General features: G+C 39.7%; 1 protein-coding gene across 2 annotated transcripts in view; it reads left to right on the top strand.

Annotated features, from left to right (window-relative positions):
- Positions 1 to 61: 61 nt before the first annotated feature.
- The window catches only part of MED14 (mediator complex subunit 14), a 74,241-nt gene continuing 55,854 nt past the window's right edge, over positions 62 to 18,448 (top strand). The window contains exons 1-8 of one of the 2 annotated variants that reach the window (XM_059158623.1): positions 62 to 728; positions 6,987 to 7,013; positions 9,296 to 9,401; positions 15,653 to 15,826; positions 16,497 to 16,626; positions 17,096 to 17,224; positions 17,555 to 17,662; positions 18,205 to 18,337. In XM_059158623.1, coding sequence (XP_059014606.1) covers positions 514 to 728; positions 6,987 to 7,013; positions 9,296 to 9,401; positions 15,653 to 15,826; positions 16,497 to 16,626; positions 17,096 to 17,224; positions 17,555 to 17,662; positions 18,205 to 18,337 — 1,022 coding nt within the window. In that variant the 5' untranslated portion in view covers positions 62 to 513. The remainder of the gene's footprint in view (positions 729 to 6,986; positions 7,014 to 9,295; positions 9,402 to 15,652; positions 15,827 to 16,496; positions 16,627 to 17,095; positions 17,225 to 17,554; positions 17,663 to 18,204; positions 18,338 to 18,448) is intronic. The other variant, XM_059158620.1, reaches the window with a different exon arrangement.

The following is an 18,448-nucleotide window of genomic DNA, read 5'->3' as shown; positions in this document are numbered from 1 at the left end:
GCCTCACTCCCACGCGCCCCCAAGCGTCACGGCGCCGGATAGCCGGAGAAAAAGCACAGGTTACTGTCGGAAGTCCCCCTGCAGGTTCCCCTTCCGTTTTGCCTAACGACTTCCGCTTTGGGCCGTCAACATGGACGCTGCGGCTGCTTGCCGAAGCGGCCTCTGTTCCGTTGTGGAGGCGCAGCTTCTCTGCTGAGTCTGCCCCGCTTCCCCGCCCTCCCCGCCTCCCCCTCCTCTCCCCACCTCCCTCCCCACCTCCCTCCCCCGCATCCCCCCGCCTCTCCCCGTCTTTCCCCGCCTTCCCCCGCCTCTCGCTCCAGTCGCTGGGGCAGGCGGGCTCGTCGCTACATGGGGGCGGGCCTCCGCGGCCGGCGCACGGCTTCCTGTTCGGAGGCGGCCTGGCGGTAGGCGGTGGCGACTCTGCCCGCGCCCACTTAGGCGCGGTGACCGAGCGCCTAGGAGGCTCGAGGGCTTCATCTTGTGCCGCTGCGCCAAGCCCGGCCCTGCGCCGCCATGGCCCCAGTGCAGCTGGAGAACCACCAGCTGGTCCCGCCTGGAGGCGGTGGCGGGGCCAGCGGTGGTCCCGCGTCAGCCCCGGCGCCTCCTCCTCCCGGAGCCGCCGTAGCGGCGGCCGCAGCAGCCGCGGCCAGTCCGGGCTACCGGCTGAGCACCCTCATCGAATTTCTTCTGCACCGGGCCTACTCCGAGCTCATGGTGTTGACGGACCTGTAAGTGCCGCGAAACCCATGCCTGCTCCCCAGAACCCTCCCTCCCCCCGCTTCCCGCCCAACCGGCTTAGAGAGGCTCGCACCTCCCCACGGGGCTGCTGTTTTCTCCTTTCCTTTGGGCTACTTAGTCTAGAATTTCTGAACTCTTGGGCTCAGAGGAGGTGGAGGAAACGCTTTGCATTTGGGGTCTTTCTGGAGATGGAGCAACGGAGAGTGGTTAATTATGTATGTTGTTAGACTCACTGAAAATTCTATCTTTGGGGGTTTTGCTGGAGTTACAAGCAGAACCCTATTGATTTCTTGGTTGGAAGCTTTTTAGCCGAAAGCCCAAGATTAGGGTTTAGGAATACATAATGTTCGAATTCCTAAAGACAGGAAATCTGTTTTACAGATTTAAAATTTACATTTTAAATTTAGGTTGTAATTGTTTCTGCCAGAGTTTGAACTCAGGAGATCTATTGTGTATAAATTAATCCAAAAATTTGGTTTGCTTTTTTTCCCTGACATGTTTGAGAGTGTTTGAAGTCTTAACGCGTATAGCGTAAGTAAAAGGTTTATTGTAACTGGTCTTCTGTTACTGTTTCTTTGAGTATGAAGGGAGTTTGTAAATCAAGTTACCAGTGAAATGCCTTGGGACATGATTAGGTTGTTAATCCCTTCAAAATAGGATCAGAATACACTAATTTTCAGTGTGTGAAGAAAAGACACTATAATATTTGGGGGGATATATACCTTAAGTACTGTTTTTCATTTTAAAATCCAGGTTCAGAAAAAATAAGAATTTTAAGTTTTTACTTAGTTTTTATCTTTTATCTTGTTACACTGCAGATCAGTGTTTTCAGTTGTATACATTAAGACGTAGATATTGGCCTGTAAAGTGGCATAGTAATTTGTTACCTGAGACTTAAAATATTTGTTTGCAGATGACTGAAGGAGTTAAAATAGGTTCCACTTATTCCTGTAAAACATTCTCACATAGTTTTGACATGTGGTACTTTATTGAATGGAACAGAAAGAAGGCTTCCCCGTCTATTTAAGAGAAACTTAAATAGCTGTTGTGATTAGGTGTCATTGTAGCAATATACTTCTCTGAACCAATTACTATTGGATTTCATAAAAATTTAAGAGTGTTCATGAAAATTTTTCATATATGTGAAGATCACCTACCCAATGTATAGCTATGGAAAAATGTTGAGAACTGCTGTCAATGATTGTGTAATTTGTATAATTTGTTCTTTCATAGAGGATTTGTAGAAATTTTTTTTTTAAGATTTTATTTATTTATCAGAGAGAGGGAGAGAGAGCGAGCACAGGCAGACAGAATCGCAGGCAGAGGCAGAGGGAGAAGCAGGCTCCCTGCCGAGCAAGGAGCCCGATGTGGGACTCCATCCTAGGCCGCTGGGATCCTGACCTGAGCCGAAGGCAGCTGCTTAACCAACTGAGCCACCCAGACGTCCCGATTTGTAGAAATTTTTGAATTATATTGTGCTTTTTATTATACAACTTAGTTATGAAGAATGTCTATTTTGTTGCAGTAGAATAAGTGTATAGTTTTAATCCTGCACCCTTTATGTGATGATGATTCCCATACTTCTGTCTGCAGCAGAGACCTCTCCACTGAACTCCAGACTCTATATCCAGATGCTTACTTTTATGTCCTAGTAATGTGCCCTAATGGGCATTTCAGTCAATTCCACTTGATATATCCAACCACCCCCAAACCTCTTCTATCTCACTAAAGAGTATCCCCATTCTTCCTGTTGTGGCTTAGGCCACAAATTTGGAGTAATTCCTCTTCCAATTCCATGCCCAGTAGTACATCAGCAAGTCTTGTCATCTCTGACTTTGGATTTGACCACTTTTCAACATTTCCATCAAGTGTGAATCCTTCACCCATGTTAACTGCAGTAGTCTGCCAGTTGATATTTCTACTGCTACCCTTTCCCCTTTATAGTTTTTGTCATCCATAAAATAGCCAGGATGATCCTTTTGAAACTTTTCTGCTCTCAACTCTTCAGCGGGTCTCTATCTCACTTATGGTAAAAAGGTTTTAAAGTCACCTGTATATGGAGTGACTGTAAAAGGTCCAAATCAGTACACTTTTGAGTACAAAAGGTTGTGCTTTTAACAATAATGTTGGGGGCACCTGGGTGGCATAGTCAGTTAAGCATCAGACTCTTGGTTTTAGTTCAGGTCATGAGATCGAGCTCCATCCTTAGTGGGGAGTCTACCTGAGATTCTTTCTCTCCCTCCGTCCCTACCACCCATGTTCTCTCTCTTCTAAAATAAATATTTAAAAAAAAAAAAATAGGGGCGCCTGGGTGGCTCAGTGGGTTAAAGGCTCTGCCTTCAGCTCAGGTCATGATCCCAGGGTCCTGGGATCGAGCCCCATATTGGGCTCTCTGCTCAGCAGGGAACCTGCTTTCCTCTCTCTCTGCCTGACTCTCTGCCTACTTGTGATCTATGTCTGTCAAATAAATAAATAAAAATCTTTTTTAAAAAATAATAATAATGTCGGAGCAACAGGCATGAACCAGAACTATCTTGGGCAAACCAGAACTTGTGGTCTATCTATGCCTTCACCTCCTTTACTCTTTATCCTCATTTCCTAATACTCTCCTCTTTGCTTGTTCTGTTTCAGCCACACTACCTTTCTTGATGTTTTTTGATAGGTGGGTATTATAGACACACTCCCACCTTAGAGCCTTTGCTTTCCCCCCAGAAATCTGTGTGGTTTGCTTTCCACACAGGGTAATGACCTTTAGTCTTTGTTCAGATAGAACTTATCAGAGAGACTTTATCTGACCACCCAAGAAAAGCTTTCTGCCCCTGCCTTCTATTCTTTACTCACTGCTTTGTTTTTTCTTATCGCTACTGGGTATCCTTAATTTATTATCTGCTCCCTCCCCACTGGAAGCTCCATGAGGATGGGAATTTTTATTTGTTTGGTATGTTCCCTGAGCCTAGAACATAGTTTGGCATATAGTTGAGGATTAACTAAGTATTTATTGATTTAATACATTAACAAATGAATTGTTAGAATTATCATTGTAGACCATGGAGGATTTATTTATTTTTTAAGGATTTTTAAAAAAAATTTATTTGACAGATCACAAGTAGGCAGAGAGGCAGGCAGAGAGAGAGAGGAGGAGGAGGCAGGCTCCCTGCTGAGCAAAGAGCCCGATGCAGGACTCCATCCCAGGACCCTGACATCATGACCTGAGCCGAAGACAGAGGCTTTGATCACTGAGCCACCCTGACGCCCCTGACCATGGAGGATTTAATGGGAAAATACCTTCCTGCTCTTGATACTTGGGTATATAAAATAACTCTTTTCTCTTTTGATTTGTGCTAACCAAAATTAGTTTTAGGAACTTACCTTGGTGTTCTTTTTTTTTTAATTGATTTATTTATTTTCAGAAAAACAGTATTCATTATTTTTTTCACCACACCCAGTGCTCCATGCAATCCGTGCCCTCTATAATACCCACCACCTGGTACCCCAACCTCCCACCCCCCCCACCACTTCAAACCCCTCAGATTGTTTTTCAGAGTCCATAGTCTCTCATGATTCACCTCCCCTCCAATTTACCCCATCTCCCTTCTCTCTAACACCCCTTGTCCTCCATGATATTTGTTATGCTCCACAAATAAGTGAAACCATATGATAATTGACTCTCTCTGCTTGACTTATTTCACTCAGCATAATCTCTTCCAGTCCCGTCCATGTTGCTACAAAAGTTGTGTATTCATCCTTTCTGATGGAGGCATAATACTCCATAATCATGTATTTTTCCTTGTTCCCGGTGGGAACTGTCAGAATCAATGTATTGATGTAAAACTAGTGTGCTAGGTCTACTTTTTAAGAGTCTTATTTTTGCTGTATTTGATGCTTGTCTGTGAACTATTGAAAGTAAAAAGGACTGCCTTGACAATTTCAGTGGTTTGTTTTTGGCCACAGAAATCTGGGTGTTTGTTTTTTTCCTTCTGCTTATCTACACCCACCTCCTCTCCGACATACGTGCTCTCATCTCAGAGTTTACACTCTGCCTTGACTTCTTAAGGAATTAGATTGTACTCCTTTTTTTTTTCTTTAACCTGTTTTAAATAAAATTAGAAAAAGCTAGGATCTCAGTTATGTAAACTTGTCTTATTATACTTCAGTGTAAATAAATGTCTGCTACTTCCAAAAATTTGCATTTTGGGGCTATTGCCCCAAATCGTGGATTTGTTATCCATAAAGGAATTTTAAATAGATTAGGAGGAATTGGGAGGAAAGGGATGCAGACAACAAAGCCTAATCTTTGTCCGGGAAATGATACTGCCTCTACATGAGGTGATCCTTTTAGGGTCTCTGGGGCAGGTGGGAAGAGCTGGGACACTGTTTCCTGTTCTTTCTACCCCCACCCCCCAAAGGCTCTCCTCTTTTGTTTCTCTCTCTTATGCACACATCAGCATCCATAGTTATCATTCTCTCCCTCCCTTGAGGATGAGGGTTGTGGCTTCTCAAAAGGAGTGTTCTCAGGAACTTTCACGTGTAGAGGAACTTGCCAATAGCTGTTTTCCTTGCAGTCTTATAAGGACTTAATTTCTGCTTCATCTGATCCTGCTGGCCCTTCCACCTTCTACCTAGTTTCCTTTACCATCCGGATCATAATTTCAACTTCTGTCTCACTGTCTGCTCTCAGAATTATTGTTAACTACAAGCCAGAGCTCATTTTGATAGTTTCCCCTCCTTGTACCTTGAACTCTGGTTTTATTTTTTCTGCACCTGTGGCCTGTGGGTGGGAGAAGAGAATTGAAATGGCTCAGTGTGTTTTCTTCAAGAAGGGATTAGATGTAAAGGAGGCTTTACAATTGCTCAGGCCGTTGAATCCTGAGCCATGGGATAGAGGTTTCCAAAATGCGGTGATTCAGGAGGCACATCAGGACCTTTGTAAGCATCAGTGGATGTGAGAGTGTTAAATGGTATAATTTAACAGGGAAAATGGTGACATTGGTTGCTGGCTATTGTACTGGAGAACTAGCAAAAAATAAATCAAAACCTTACTGGAGCTTAAAAGTAATCATGTACATCTAACCACCATGCAACATCATACTTACTGTAAAACCCTTGGCTGACACTGGTTCTTTTGTGTGCTTAGCTTCCAGTTTTGCCCATCCTGATAAAACATGGAGAGATTATTGCTTGGAAGCAAGGTTCCATTGGATATAAGGAAGCTAGCAGCTAGTATACTGCATCTGTGTCTGTTTTGGTTTTATTTATTTATTTATTTTTTAAAATCAAACATCTTGCTTTCTTTTTTTTTTTAAGATTTTATTTATTTATTTGACAGAGAGAAATCACAAGTAGATGGAGAGGCAGGCAGAGAGAGAGAGGGAAGCAGGCTCCCTGCCGAGCAGAGAGCCTGACGCGGGACTCAATCTCAGGACCCTGAGATCATGACCTGAGCCGAAGGCAGTGGCTTAACCCACTGAGCCACCCAGGCACCCTCTGTTTTGGTTTTAAAAGAATATTTTCGGGGTGTCTGGGTGGCTCAGTGGGTTAAGCCTCTGCCTTCAGCTCAGATCATGGTCTCAGAGTCCTGGGATAGAGCCCCCCATCAGGCTCTATGCTCAGCAGGGAGCCTGCTTCCACTACCCTCTCTGCCTGCCTCTCTGCCTACTTGTGTTCTCTGTCTGTGTCAAATAAATAAATAAAATCTTTAAAATATATATATATATTCGGGACACCTGGGTGGCTCAGTGGGTTGAGCCTCTGCCTTCAACTAAGGTCATGATCTCAGGGTCCCGGGATTGAGCCCCCCATCAGGCTCTCTGCTCAACGGGGAGCCTGCTTCCCCCCCACCCCCACCTACCTGTCTGCCTACTTGTGATCTTTGTCTGTCAAGTAAATAAATAAAATCTTTTTTAAAAAAGAGTATTTTTTCTGACTGTATGATATAGTAGTGTTTAATGTAAGATGTGAGCTTTTTAAATGTTTGAGATTCATGCAGTACCTTTTGGATCATCTTGAATGGAGAGGAATGTTCGTTTGTTGGTTTTTTCCCTTATAGCCATATTGCTAGAAACCCATAAAAAAGATCAGGTAGCCACATAAGCCTGTAGTGGCTATTTATCTAGTTTTTCTGAAACACTAAGGTATGTAATAGAGCCAAAATAAAGACTGTTACCATATTTTGATGAAGCTTTGTGTATATTTAGTCAATTTCTTTTTTCTTTTTTCTTTTTCTTTTTTTTTTTTTTTTAACCTTATAGACTACCAAGGAAATCTGATGTGGAAAGGTGAGTATGAACGAAACCTTAAATCTCTGTCTATGTTGGCATATCTATGAGAGTGTATGTGAGAAAGAGAGTGAGTGAGTATTGGGGGGGGGCGGTGTTAGGGCTATGGATCCGAAACCTAGGTCCAGAGAACCTAAGGTGGTGTTTCACACCATTTGTTTAGGGAACCCTGGGAAATGTCATCCTTGACATTCTTGGTGTAGACCAGCTCTGGACCTTGTGTTCTAGAAACCTTTGTTGTCAAGTCCCTGAAGAGGATAGGAAAATGTAGAAGGTATAGAACTTAATAGAAAAAGCTGAGGAACAGACTGAATTAAGAAAATTGGCCGCGAAGATGCTATTAGATGTCTTTAGAGAATTGACATTTGCATAATGCTATTGCTGTTTAATAGTTGAGAGAATTTTGATTGAGTTGGAGTTTGGGGCTTAAGACATAACTAAACACCAATGTTTCCATAAGGGAAAGGAACAAGATACATTAAGGTTTCAAAGTAATCCTGTGATGGAGAGTTAAGTTGTAGCCATAGAATTGGCTACTTGACTGTATCTCTGGTACTACTTATGCTCCTTGGTTATTTTTTTTTTTTTCTCCTAAATACCAAGTCACTAAGGAAGATTTATTAGTGACTCTGCTCCCCACCCCCACCACCAGCTATCTTTCTGATGGAACTGGATCAAAAAGGTAGAGATGGGAGAGACCATCAAAGCATACCTTTGTTATAGTTTGGCTGGTCAGTTTTAAAGGAAGGAAATGTAAATCCGGGTTTCTTCTGTCCACTCTGGGGTCGGAAGGGAAGCTGGGCCTTGAAAAACTGACTCATGCTGCTGATCACTGAGATTGCATGGTGTCAAAAAAAGTCATGTTACAGTAGTTTACAAAGGTGGGTGTTTGCTTTCCAGTACAGGAGATCATTTGGGGAACCAAGTTAATAATATACAGATATGTTTGTCCTAGGAGAAGAGCAGAGAGCTCATGTGCTCTGTAAGTCATTGCTGAGTTGGAGTTTCAGTACTGGGGCTCCCAGCCCCGAGATGGTGCCAGATCTTAATGCACATTTCCTATTTCTGCTGTGCTCCATTCCTGCCTGTGATGCTCTGCTTGTTTGGTCTGTTAAGATGCTTCGTAGACACTGGCAAAGAGTCTTAATTGTATCTGTGCCCTTGCTTCTTCTCTTCATACTACTAATAATCATATTGATGGTTGGATCTTAAGGAAACCTTTTCAGGGTTTTTTGTGGGCTATGCACACATGCTCTCTAGGACTTAGACTCTGTAGTCCTCAGTCAGGATTATACTTCAACAAAAGCTTTTATTTTGGTGCATTGCCTCATGGCATTGCTGTTGGTGAGATACAGAGATGTGGGTTGGATCTGTAGGCCATTGCAACTGTACTGAGATTAATATAGGTCAGAGTCCACTTGGAGGGAGGTTGATGTACTGCTGGGTCTTGTCAACGGGCCTGTGGAATGTTTTTTTCGGTATCTTAAGGTAAATTACAAAAGTGATTTTCAGTTTTATAGCTGACTGGAAATTGAGAGGTCTGGCTAACACACTGACAAAGCTTTCAAGGCTTTATGAGATGATAAAAATACTGATGAGTATTGTGAGAAAAAGCATCATAGTGCATATAGCACAAAAATAGATATGGACAGACCATCTAAGCTTTTATTTTTAGTGCTCAGCTTACTTTAACTTTGTTTAGATGATTTAATATCTAAATTTGTTGCTGCAATTAGTTTGGTAAAGAGTTGCATAGTTCTTTGATTACTCAGGTATTTAAATCACGCTCTTGTAAGATGGGAAATGGGCCCTTGCTTTTGTAGAAGTGAGACAGTTTCAAGCTTTGGTAAAGATCTGTTTCAGTTCCTTTCTCATACCAAAAAGGTTGCTAATACATAACTCATAGTCTCAATTATGAAATTCCTGACTCTTAATTTGTTCTCCTCTGGGACCTAGTTAACTTATATTGTACATTTGTATCTGTGAATTGGGCATAATTCAGTAAACAACTTTTTTTGTCATGCAAAATTAATTTTAAAAATGTGATTGTGATTTATTGCTAAAACTTTTTTTGGACTTATTACTTGGAAGTTGAAAATAAAAAATGCAGGCAGTATATAAAATGTGACAATAATTCATATTTAGGTAAATACCTTATTTGGGGTTTCATTTCATTGTAATTTTTATAAACAGAGATTGATTCATGTTTTAGCCCAGATGAAATAAATTGTGAAATACTCTTTTCAAAACGTTGGTTCATTAAGAAATGTTTTATTTTATAGGAAAATAGAAATAGTGCAGTTTGCTAGCCGGACACGTCAACTCTTTGTTCGACTATTAGCTTTAGTAAAGTGGGCTAATAATGCTGGCAAGGTGGAAAAATGTGCGGTGAGTTAAACTTTTTATTTTATATAAAATAACCTTTTGGAATGTTAACTTATTATAGACATAGCTTCTAATTTTAGCTTTAATTTATATCTGTTGATTTCTTTCGAGAGAGTACTTAAGTGAGTAATCCTATTTCTGTACAAAAATGTGTAGGGAAGCCTGGGTGGCTCAATTGGGTAAGCATATGCCTTCAGCTCAGGTCATGATCCTAGGGTCCTGGGATCAAGCCCCACATAGAGCTTCCTGCTCATCGAGGAGCCTGCTTCTCCCTCTCTTTTGCTTTCTTGCTCTCTTTCTCTCTCAAATAAATAAATGAAATCTTTAAAAAAAAATGTGTACTATATTTCTGTAGAAACTTAGTCTTGATCACCTAAGCAGGAAAAAAGAGTTGGTCGTATCTGGAGATATCATTATTCTAGAAGACATTAAATATGAGACTCAAACTATAGGGGGGGAAAGAGCTTTACATTCGTTTGCTTCCTTAGAGTAAGCAAAGTATTTCCTTGAATTTTACCTTTTGATTCTTCAAAATCCTCTGAGTATGGCAGAGTTGGTATTTCCTTCTTGTTTTACAGATGTGGGAGTAAGGTACTTAGGAGCTAAATGTCTTCTTCAAGGTCACAGATCTGGTAACAGCGTTTATGTGTTTGTTATTCATCTATTGATTCTCCAAACCCTTTAGTGAGCACAGGGCATAGGGTATGGCAGATGAGATTTTTTTTTTTTTTTAAGATTTATTTATTTATTTATTTGACAGAGATCACAAGTAGGCAGAGAGGCAGGCAGAGAGAGAGGGGGGAAGCAGGCTCCCCACTGAGCAAACAGCCCAGGATCATGACCTGAGCCAAAGGCAGAGGCTTTAACCCATTGAGCCACCCAGGGGCCCCAGCAGATGAGATTTAACTAAGGCACAGCCCTGCCCTCAAGAAGGTCATAGTCTTTGTCTGTTAAGTCACCCTTGAATTCAAAGGAGTGACACTTGATGAAGTGTGCCAAAGATGCTAAAATCTGCCAACCGCCCCCCCCCCCCCCGCAACAAAAAGAAAAGAAACCCAAGTTAGGAGCTCATAACTTGGGGAGGATGGCGCAGTGTTAACAAACAAGACACATGATTACTTCCTTCTTTTTTACTTCAGTCACTTCCCATGAGGAGAAGGAAAGAGAGTAGAGTGCCCTTTCATAGTGGAAAGGGTAGAGTAATATTATAAAATGAATAAAGTCCTAAAATAATGAGAGCATTTATTCACTTTAATTGAGGTCAGCTCTACAAGGCCAAGTAACCTTCTAAACATTGTCAGTTATATTTGGAAAGTGGGTAGATTCTCTGATCTTGACATTGATGCTCATATTTTTTCCCATTCAGTTATGTAATAACATTAAAATGTTTTATCAGTTTTTGTTAGTGAAGGCAAAAAAACAGCTTTACATTGGTTAAATTTTATTTGAGTCCTTTTCAAATTTCTCTTAAAGTTTACTGGACTTCCTGGATAAATTAAAATGAGCAGCCACCTGGTCAGTATGGAGGTACTGTAATTTTAGCACCCTGACAAGCTAAGTTGAAAATATTTTTATAGTACTTTTATATTTCCAACTCTTTCGGGGTTTGCCTCTTCCATAAAATCCCACTTCAGAAAGGAATCTAGGACACAGTTGTGTTTCTGCACATGATTTCCTAACCTCTACCCTCCCTTGTAGCTGCTGCTTTCACTGTCCTCGGTTCTACTGGGTTCCTCATCGTTAGACACAGAGCCTATGTGAAAGTTGCTAAAATGAAAGGAGAAAAGGGGCTGTGAAAAAGTTGAGAATTGTAAATTCTAGAATAACAATTTTTTTAAGTTAAAAATAAAACCCGGGGCGCCTGGGTGGCTCAGTGGGTTGGGCCTCTGCCTTCGGCTCAGGTCATGATCTCAGGGTCCTGGGATCGAGCCCCGCATCGGGCTCTGTTCGGCGGTGAGCCTGCTTCCCCTTCTCTCTGCCTGCCTCTCTGCCTGCTTGTGATCTCTCTCTCTCTCTCTCTCTGTGAAATAAATAAATAAATAATCTTAAAAATAAAACCCAGTTTTCATTGAAGTTGATACTCAATTGGAGCTCTACCAACCAAGCTAGTGACAAGACTGGAAGAATTCTACCAAGGTACATTCTAGCCACATACCTTTTGTCTATAGGAGTAGGCTGTCATCCTTCTGAAATAAAATCTCAATCACAGGTTAGAGGGAAAATATTTTGTACCCCATATATTGTTTTTCTCATGGGGGGAAATGTTCTTTGATTCATCTGTTGTCAGTATGATAAGGAAATTAAAGTTTGTATTTAGAAGGTCTTTTGTCTACTGTAAAGCATCATTCGAAGAATAGTTTGATTATAAATGTTAATAAACAGACTTATGCCAAACTTATTTATCAGAAAGTTTTATAATTCATTGTTCTGGAAATTCGGACACCAAATGTAGTAAATCTATTTTGGCTGAAATGAAGAAGCATGGTATAATATTTATGAAAAGCCTAGGGTTTCTTTTCAATAATTACTTAACTTGGGGTAATCTTTTGTTAAAGATGTTCAAACTTGTAATGAAAAGTTAGGAATCACTGAAGTATATCAAATCCAAGTATTCAATTTTTAAAACCTGGCGTTAAATCCCTACTTATATCGTGAGTATTTCCGTTGCTTGTTTAATACTGCTGAGTTGTGCTTCAGTAGCATAATGTCAAGGAAAATCCAAGACTCTTGCTTTTGATATTGAGCTGTATTGTTTTTTGAATTGGCTGTTCAAATAAGTCACATTCTGAATAAAGTCTCATACTGAGCTTATATAAACTTTTGGTATTTTTGTTTTGTGAATGTAGATGCTGCAAATGTGTTTGTTAGGGATAAGGTCCATCAACTGGAGAATTAGAGGATTATTCATGTTTTGACTCTTCTGTTCTCAACCTAGTACCATTTGAGGTTCTTAATAAATAATGATTTTTAGCCATGCTGGACATATTAAGTGTGTAACAATGTATAAATACACAGTTTATAACTCTAACAGTAGAACAGTTCATGTTTTATTTAAGAAAAAGAAAATATCTCATATTCCTGGAGCTCTTTAAAAAACAGCTTTATTGAGCTATAATTCATAGACCATACAATCCACCCATTTAAAGTGTACAGTGGTTTTTAGTATATTCAGATATGTGCAACCATCAGTCAATTTTAGAACATTGTTAATATCATCTCAGAAAGAAAATACGTAGCCTTTTGCTGTCACCTCCAAGTGCCCCCCCACCCAGCCCTAAGCAAGCACTAATCTGCTGTCAATAGATTTGCCTATTCTGCACATGTCATATAAATGGAATTGTAGTAGGATAGGGGCTTCTGTAACTGACTTATTTCACTTAGCATCTAACATTTTCAAGGTTCATTGTAGCATGTAGTAGTACTTTGTTTCTTTTTATAGTTGAATTGTATGGATCTACTATCTTTTGTTTATCATAAGTTTATGAAGGTTTAGGTTGCTTCTAGTTTTTGGCTGTTATGAATAATGTTACTGTAAACACTCATGTACAAGTTTCTGCATAGACATATGTTTTTATTTCTCTTGGGTATATGCCTAGGAATGGAATGGTTGGGTCATATGGTGACTGTGTTTAAGTCACTTGAGGAACTGCCAGACTGTCTTCCAAAATGGCTGACCCATTTTACATTCCCACCATCAATGTATGAGCATTCCAGTTTTTCCATGCTGATACTTGTTATTGTCTGACATTTTGATGCCAGTCATCCTGTTAGGTGTGAAGGTGGTATCTCATTGTGGATTCGATTTGCATTTCTCTGCGGACAAGTGATGTTGAATATGTTTTCTTTGCTTTGGGGCATTTATGTAGTTTTCTTAAGAGAAATATCTATAAAGTGCTCAGTTAAATTTGAAAAGAGAATATTAACCATATAAACAGCTGGCATGTGAGTGGTTAAAAAAAAAAGAATGTGATGATCACTAGGGACCTGTATAGTTTTGTTAAAAAGTTACTCAAAACTAAAATTTTATGTTTTTTCATTAGATTTTTGAGTCAGAGATAGTATATTTTTCATTAATTACCCATATTAAAGGTGAAGCAATGTGGTCTAGATGAACTATAGAACTCCACTAGGGTTGATGCTTGTCTTCCCAGAGGGAAGTCTTTGGTATTCTTTGGCCTTGACTATGATCTGATAAGCATTTTTAACAGCGTCCTGGAGATTTGGGATGATCTAAATCAGTAAAAACCAGCTCAGAAGTTGAGAAAAGTAGGGTTCAGTCTGTTCAACATCTGACTCCTGATTTCAGCTCAGGGTGGGTAGTGGTTTCAGGGTCGGGGGATGGAGCCCACATCAGGCTCCACACTCCATGTGGGGTCTGGTAGAGATTCTTTCTCTTTTCCTCTGCCCCTCCTGCTTGTCCTCTCTCTCTCTCCAAAACAAATAAATAAATCTTAAACATTTTTTTTTTTTTTTAGAATTTATTTATTTATTTGACAGAGAGAGATCACAAGTAGGCAGAGAGGCAGTCAGAGAGAGAGAGGAGGAAGCAGGCTCCCCGCTGAGCAGAGAGCCCGATGCGGGACTTGATCCCAGGACCCTGGGATCATGACCCGAGCCGAAGGCAGTGGCTTAACCCACTGAGCCACCCAGGCGCCCCAAATAAATAAATCTTAAAAAAAAAAAAAAAGAGTTGCGAGAAGTAGGATCCAAATGGTTTTAATGTGTTAGAATCAGATTACAGTCCTCTTTCAGTTTCGGGGTGGAAAAAGGACCTTGCTTGGTAGATTCATGTACAAAATATCAAGGCCTTTTAGTGGAGTCCCAGCTTGCTGTGTGCTAGCACTGTCATTGCTCTTAATAAGTTAATGGTGGCATTGATAGAAATCCATTTTAGTAGTCATGCAAGGTAGCACTTCTGGGCAGTCTAAAAGAAGAAACATTTTTTTTGGTTCTGGTTTCTCTGATTGTTGGCTTTCTTGAGCAGGTGGCTAAGTCTCAATTTTCTCATCTCTAAGGTGATAGTAATTATCTAGTTTTATGTATTTCCTAGAGTTGTGAAGATCACATAATAAAAATGAGTATGGAAATACTGAGAAAATGTAGGGCATTTTGTGCTGGTATTGTGGGTGTGATGTGGTATTAATTCTGGATACCATGTTTTAAGTTGACCACTGATATATTAGAGCATTTCCAAGGCAGCAGAACAAGGGTGGTGAGTTGGAAATTTGGAGATAACCGCTTAAATGAAGTAACTTGGGATGTTTTAGCTTGGAGATGGGGTGGGCTTCCGATGTTTGAAGGACATGAGAGACATTACTGCTCTAGAATAGAAGATAAACATTTCAAGGAAGTAGTTTTTAGCTCCTTGAGAGCTTGGCTAGTTCAGGTACCCTTATGAAGTGCAGTAGAGAACTGATGGAAAGGATTTCTATTTGGGGCATGAGTTGGCCCAGATATCATACAACAGGCAACATTTATGGAGTATTTTATGTGTTCTGGTTAGTGTTCTGAAGGTTTTATAATGTATTAGCTCTTTCTAAAAAAAAAAAAATTATTTATGTATTTGAGAGAGCAAGCATTCGAGAAGGGGGAGGAGCAGAGGGAGAGAATCTCAAGAAAATTCCCTGCTGAGGGCAGAGCCCCGTGTGGGGCTCCATCCTATGACCCAGGAGATCATGATCTGAGCCGAAACCAAGAGCTGGACACTTTAAGTGACTGAGCCACCCAGGCAACCCTATACGCATTAACTCTTAATCCTCAGAACAACCTTATGAGGCTGGAAATCATTATCTTCATTTGACAGTTGAAAAAACTGAGGCCCAGAAAGGTTAAGTGACTTGCCTAAGATTATAGGGAAAGTAAGTTGCAAAGTTAAAGAGACTAAGGCAGTCTGGATCCAGGAGTCCATCTTTTAACTACTTTGTTACCAGCCAACTCTAGAAGTCTATGGAAGTAAAGAGCCTTTTATTCTATTTATTTTTCCTAACTTCTGCTACGTATGTGTAATGTTAAAGATGGGCAAACAAACTGGAAAACCTTTTACTTAAAGTGATAGGAAGTTATTGTTTTTAGTGCCAAATACAAATGTATAAAATATTTCTTCACATCACTGGAAAATTTCTTGAAGAAATGTTTCATATGTGGAAAACTGTATTAATTTCCTCAAAGTTTACTTTGGAATGAATAAATGATATTTGAAGTGCAAAGCAGCTTGTTCTCAATGAAGCTTAATTCATTTACCCTTCGCTTTAAAGATGATTTCAAGCTTTTTGGATCAGCAAGCCATTCTGTTTGTGGATACTGCTGATCGCCTGGCCTCGTTAGCTAGAGATGCCCTAGTCCATGCACGCCTGCCTAGCTTTGCCATTCCGTATGCAATTGATGTACTGACTACTGGGTCTTACCCACGACTGCCCACCTGCATTAGGGTAAGTGCATTGTTCACCATTCCTATTCTTAAAACTTGAAGGTTTTTGAATCAAGGAAAAGAAGTTGAAGGTTTTGGTGATGAAATCTCTGTTAGCCCAACAAAACAGCTATTATCTATTTTTAAAACAATTATTTCATGTAATTCACTTTTTTCTCTATAACTAAAATTGTGGTTTTTTGAAATAAATTGAGGCCAGAATATGAATACTATCAAAATGGATGACTATGTCTGTGTGTGTGTGAGGTTAAGCATGTGCACATTAGCTTAGATCTATTTCAAATGTGAAAACACTACATGCTAGTTGCTTTTTGGAAGGTTTTGTGTTTTTTTTTTTTAAGTACTATTGTGGTAGTTGTTTACTGACTCGGTGCTATTGTATTTTATACTTTCAAGAAGTGGTGGAAGTCATCTAGTGACATGAACTTGGTCTTGTAAATAGAGCATGAAGAAGATCGTGTTGTATTACCATCTTAGCTGGGTGACTGGTGGAATCATTGGCATTCTAAAGCATGATAGTAATGGTCATGTTAGTATTACTGGATGTAAACTACAGAAATGAGTTTTGAGATTCTCTTGCACGAAGTACAAAAATACTATGTTAAGACAGGCACAGGTAAAAATTGTGTCTCTTTGTACATTATTTTCAAATCACTTCATGTTTTTCGTAGGATAAAATTATTCCTCCAGACCCAATTACCAAAATTGAGAAACAAGCCACACTTCACCAGCTTAATCAAATTCTTAGACATCGGCTTGTGACTACAGATCTTCCTCCTCAGTTAGCAAATCTTACAGTTGGTATGTACCTGAAGGTTTTTTTTGTTTGTTTGTTTGTTTGTTTTTTTAAGAATTAACTTATTAGAATTTTTTTTAAACAGCTTTTGGGGTTTCATTCAAAGAAATACTACTTTGAATTTTTGGCCTGCAATTCAGGTAGTGTTCAGATATGAGACTTGTCAACCCGATCATTTCTCTTTAGTACCTGGGGATAAAACACTGGTATGTGAAGCAGGGAGATCACGTGGGACTGTGGGACTGGAGAAGAGAAGAAGCCCCAGAGTTACACCTCAAGAGAAAATTGTTAGTTGGTGTTAGAAGTGTTAACTGCCTTTGGCTATTTCTTATGCAGGAACTACCTAATTTTTTGGATACTTATAAAAGAACTTGCAAGCTAATTAAAATTTATTTTAAGTTAGACTGAACATTCTAAGTTAGTAGGAAACTGCTTATTTTCTAGCAAGTAGTCATCTTTTTCTTCTTCTAAAAGCAAATGGCCGGGTGAAGTTCCGAGTTGAGGGAGAATTTGAAGCCACCTTGACCGTGATGGGAGATGATCCAGATGTTCCATGGCGTCTTCTCAAGCTAGAAATTCTAGTTGAGGATAAGGAAACAGGAGGTAAATTATGAACACTGACTTTAATTCTAAATATTAATTCAGATGTTTGGTGTTTTTATATTACTGAAACATTCTTACAGAATGATAAGTTTAGCAGTTTATCCTGTCATTTGAAGCAGGTGCTAGGATAATCATACCTACCTACTGATCCATAGAGGCTTTAGTGTTTCTCAAGTATAATGTTCTCTGGTTTCGATAGATAACTTTAGTTCTTTTTTTCTTTCTTTCTTTTTTTTAATTTAGTGTTAGTATACTCTTCCTTAGTTGGTACTATAATATGATCTGAACGCTTTTCTGATTAACCACCTTCTTTTCTCCTGCCAATGGAAGATGGGCGAGCCTTGGTTCATAGTATGCAAATCAACTTTATCCATCAGCTGGTGCAGTCTAGACTCTTTGCTGATGAAAAACCTCTTCAGGACATGTATAACTGCCTACGTATCCTTTTGAAATTTGAGACATATATTTATAAGGAATTCGTGTGTGTCTCTCTTCCACATATTTCCATTTGTCCCCCCATCCTGAACTATAGCAGATTAACCCCTCCTCCTTTTTGGGGGTAGAAACAGGGCTGGGGAACAGGTCAGTGTGAAGAATAATTATACATCTGTAATAAACTAGATTTAAAATTTTACTGTTCACTTTGCAGGTAAAAACTAAAATGAATTAGAAATAGTACTACCTGGAGGAAAAAAATAGTGCTATTTGGTCTACTCATATTTTCTAAACTGTGATGAATTAGTGGGCAACCTGGACCTTACAGTTTGTTTATGTTGGTTCAAAATTAAATATAAAACTTCTTGCTAAAATTGTGCCACAAATTATATCACTTTTTAGTATATGTCGTTGGAGAAATGTAATTCCAGAAATTTCTTTCATAGCCAGCTTTTGGGGAAATAGAGCTTTCATTAAGTAAAGTTTGCTTGTGCTTCATTTGCTGTTATAGTGATTTATTAAGTTTGCTTAACGAGACCCATCAGATTCTTTCTGCTTATCGCTTCAGTTAGAAGTGCTACATTCCCAAACTCTAATGTTAATCCGAGAGCGGTGGGGAGACCTTGTGCAGGTGGAAAGGTACCATGCTGGAAAGTGCCTCTCCCTCTCAGTTTGGAAGTAAGTGAAGTTGATTCTGGTGAGTTCATCCTATGACTGTTAAAATTACTTTTCTTTCTTTTTTTCTCTCATGCATCTGATTTACTTTATGCCAACAGTTGTGTACCTTTC

The sequence above is a fragment of the Mustela lutreola genome, chromosome X (genome assembly GCF_030435805.1).
Source record: "Mustela lutreola isolate mMusLut2 chromosome X, mMusLut2.pri, whole genome shotgun sequence".
NCBI classification, from domain to species: domain Eukaryota; kingdom Metazoa; phylum Chordata; class Mammalia; order Carnivora; family Mustelidae; genus Mustela; species Mustela lutreola.
This window is presented reverse-complemented; position numbering and strand designations above follow the sequence as displayed.